Source organism: Lolium perenne, chromosome 4, assembly GCF_019359855.2.
Source record: "Lolium perenne isolate Kyuss_39 chromosome 4, Kyuss_2.0, whole genome shotgun sequence".
Taxonomy (NCBI): Eukaryota; Viridiplantae; Streptophyta; class Magnoliopsida; order Poales; family Poaceae; genus Lolium; species Lolium perenne.
Genome location: NC_067247.2, coordinates 177045719 through 177049456, shown reverse-complemented (window position 1 = coordinate 177049456; position 3738 = coordinate 177045719). Strand labels below are relative to the sequence as shown.

General features: G+C 53.0%; 1 protein-coding gene across 1 annotated transcript; it reads right to left on the bottom strand.

Annotated features, from left to right (window-relative positions):
• Positions 1–280: 280 nt before the first annotated feature.
• On the bottom strand, positions 281–1279 carry LOC139839208 (uncharacterized). The gene has a single exon (XM_071829259.1). It carries the CDS (start codon positions 1277–1279, stop codon positions 281–283), a length of 999 nt encoding a protein of 332 aa, XP_071685360.1.
• Between the last annotated feature and the right edge of the window lie 2459 nt (positions 1280–3738).

Here is a 3738-nt window from a genome sequence, read left to right as displayed (position 1 = left end):
AAAGGTCCGGGCCCAAGGAGAACACTTTCTCCTCCCCCACCGAGCCCATGAGACCCTGGTAGAACCCGTAGATGTGATCTACCAAGTCCTGTTGCACGGAAATCTCCCCGGCTTCCATGATCAGGCGGGGAATCATGCATTTCCTGCGTCTACCGTTGGCGAAGGCATGGAAATATGACGTGCACGCGTCCCCGTTAAGCGTCCACTGCACTCTGCTCCTCTGTTTCCAATATTCCTCCTCTAGGCTGTCCAACACAATGATCTGATCCTCCAAACTGTATCAGAGGGCCCATCCCTCATCATCCAAACCATTAGCATCTGCCATCTCATCTAACCCCTGGATCCGCTTGACCAAGTCCTCGCGGAACACCCGACGCTCCCTCCCTAGATTCGCTCCCCACCCTTTGAGGAATTGCCTAAGCCCTCGAGCGATGTGCTGCCAAAGGTCAACACTCGACCTCTGTGTTCCTGCAGCCGATATGGCAGATGCCAACCTACACCGGACCAGCTCCCCAAAGCCCGGTACCCCAAACCACCACGTCTGAAAAAAGAACCGTGGTGATCGCTTAAGACCTTTCTCCCCGTTGTCCAAGATCAAAGAGCAGTGGTCGGAACCGATCCTTGTGACCGCCGCAAGGGAAGAAAGGGGGAACACCACCTCCCAGGATGGCGAGACAAAGACTCTGTCCAGAACCGACCTAATCGGAGACGCCTGGTTATTAGTCCATGTGAAGCGAGCCCCTGCCCGACAAATTTCCCTCAGGGATAAGCTAGCAAGGACATCATTAAATCGCCGCACCTGTGGCCAATTGACCGCCCCATTACTCTTATCCTCCGCTCGACGGACCAGGTTGAAATCCCCTGCTACCACAATAGGAAGTAGGCAATTGGAAACCTCCGTCTCGAGCTCTCCCAGAAACTCAGACGTCCGCGAGTGATCTGCTGGGCCGTACACCAGCATGAAGCGCCATTTAAGATTGTTATTCCTCTGTAGTATGTCAGCGCTAAGAAAAAAGGAGCCCTTCCTCCAGAACCCAACCTCAAAGAATTCATCGCTGAAGCCTAGCAGGAGCCCACCCGAGTGCCCCACCGCCGGCACCCAATTCCAGTTGAATTGGCCGCCGTGTTCTAGCCAACGCAGTTCTTGTGCCGAGAAATCATGTTTAATGGTCTCTTGTAAGCCAATGATATCGACTTGCTCAGTCTTGAAGATGTCCTTCAGCTGAGTCCGTCGTCCCGGCGCCCCCCAGCCTCGGATGTTTTGGATAAGGAACCTCATGCGGCCCCTCGGCGTTTAGATGAGTTCTTCCTGACCGTGAGCGAGGACTTCTTCCTCCTCCTCTTGGGAGCCTGGGTGGTGCGACCCTTCGCCCCATCCAAGTCCGGCACTACCGCCGTGGCCAAGTGTGTCCCGCGCACCTGGTCGTCCTCCTCCCCATCGGAGGTGGTGGACGCCGCCTCTTCATCCCGAAGAGGCTGCCCCACCCTAGAATCGGAGCCCTGCTCCTCGAGGGCACCCTGCCGTATTGAAAATATAGAACCCTAATATTTCGTTGTTGTATTGCAATGACCCTCATGGGGTATATATAGAGGTACATGACTTGGAGGCTAAGATATCTAGCGACCTGGGATACAAGAAGATCCTAGTCTATCTCTAATTATACAAGTACTCTAACATTCCCCCTCAGTCGTAGCGGGAGTGAAGCGAACGCTTGCGACTGGAGAAGTCTTGCGCTCCCGTCGCTTCTCCTCCTTGTCATCACCGGCGTCTCCTTCTGGTTCCTTCTCTTCCCTCCCGCAGTCACAGCGGGAGTGTCGTGGGCGCAAGTGACGATGCGGACGCTGTTGACTGGATTTCTTGAGTTGCCGTAGACGTTTTGTTGATGTCGATGTCGAGGTAGCTGAGCATGATGTAGCCGTGGTCGAGGTATGGTCGATGTCGTAGTCGTCATATGTGGTGTAGCCGTATTCGCCGAAGGCGCAAAAAAAAATGCGTGGTTTTGGTCATAGGTTTTTGTGTCGTAGCGCGGCGGCAGCGGATCTGCGGCGGCAGCGGTGTTTTGTGTCATTGTGCGGCGGCGGCAGCGGTTCTGCGGCGGCGGCGGGTTTTTGTGTCGTAGCGCGGCGGCGGCAGCGGATCTGCGGCGACGGCGGGTTTTGTCGTGGTGCGGCGGCGGCAGCGGTTCTGCGGCGGCGGCGGGTTTTTTTTGTGCGGCGGCGGCTAAAAGCGGCGGCAGCATGTTGTAGGATTTTGGTTGTAGGCGACGGCAGTGTTGACGAAGATGTCAATGAAGACCATGTGTAGACCTTGGCGATGTAGTTGGTGAAGTAAAACTCGACGTAGATCTTGATGAAGTCGTACAGCTTGACGTAGTTGTTCGGATCGTTGTAGTTTAACGCGATGCAGTGCAGATCTTGGTGAAGTAGTGGAGTCGGCGGTGTAGACGACGTGAGACAGAGTGTACGCCGGCGTGGGTTGATGCTGTTTTCCTGTTGTTGGAGTCGTGCCCTGTAGGCTGTAGTAGATGGCTGCAGGAATTGGTGCTGCACTTGAGGCAGCCTGATGCGAAGTGCACCAAGCATCCCCGTCATGCATGCACGCAGGTGCCTGGACTCAGCGCGCGTGACTGCCTCCGCATGAGCGCGCTCCGGCGTGAAGGCGTGTGCTCGTCCCAGCTCGTTCGGGCGGCGCGGGAGCACAGCGCCGTCTGCTGTGTATACCAGTGCGACGGTGGTCTCCGAATATCTGGATCGATTTTGTCGGTGGATTTCAGCACTGATCGCCATAGGGTCGTGGATCTAGGATTAGGGATTTTATTTTGTAGCTAATTGGGAATTGAAAGATTTTGGAATTGGATCTAATCTATGAACTCGAATTTGATTTAAGATCTAAACTAAAGAACCGATCTAATCTTTGATCAAGATCGGGTGCCGCGCCCCCGAGGAGAGATCTCCCCGGGGGCGGCGCGATGCGGAAGTGGTGGGAGGATCTAGGATCGGCGCCGTGAGGCTAACCGCTCTGATACCATATTGAAAATATAGAACCCTAATATTCCGTTGTTGTATTGCAATGACCCTCATGGGGTATATATAGAGGTACATGACTTGGAGGCTAAGATATCTAGCGACCTGGGATACAAGAAGATCCTAGTCTATCTCTAATTATACAAGTACTCTAACATGCCGCTCTTGCGCAGGGTCCATGCTGGCGGCGGAGCATGTCCCTTCATCATCGATGGGTCGGAAACGAAAGATAGATCGTGTGCAGATTGTTCTCACAGGCACGTCTGAAGTGGAGAAACTCAACTCAAGTTCGAGAACGAGATCAAGCGGGACACAAGCGTTCTATATATAGGTGCCAAAAGCACGGCATGTCGGCATCCCAATCGGGCACGCACAGCTTGAACAGAACATGTCGACAACTAGTCCACCGAACTAGTCTATACCTAATAATAAAAGCAAAAGGGTTTCTCCCTCGGTCGTCGTCTAACTTAAAACTACCCTTAAAGTTGGAGAAAATTACCCACATATGCAACCCGTAAGTTAAAAAAAACGTTCTGTAGATACGTTATCTAAGTTGGCCCCTGTTTACTTCCTCTGTCACAACTTTTCGTCGTCAGTAACGTTGGTTTGGGATCCGTTCCATACTACAAAAGGAAACCGATTGACGCAATAGAAAAAAAACGCTCAAGAGATGGTGTGGATGAAGGAAACCGATCTGTGCTATAAAAGAAAAGG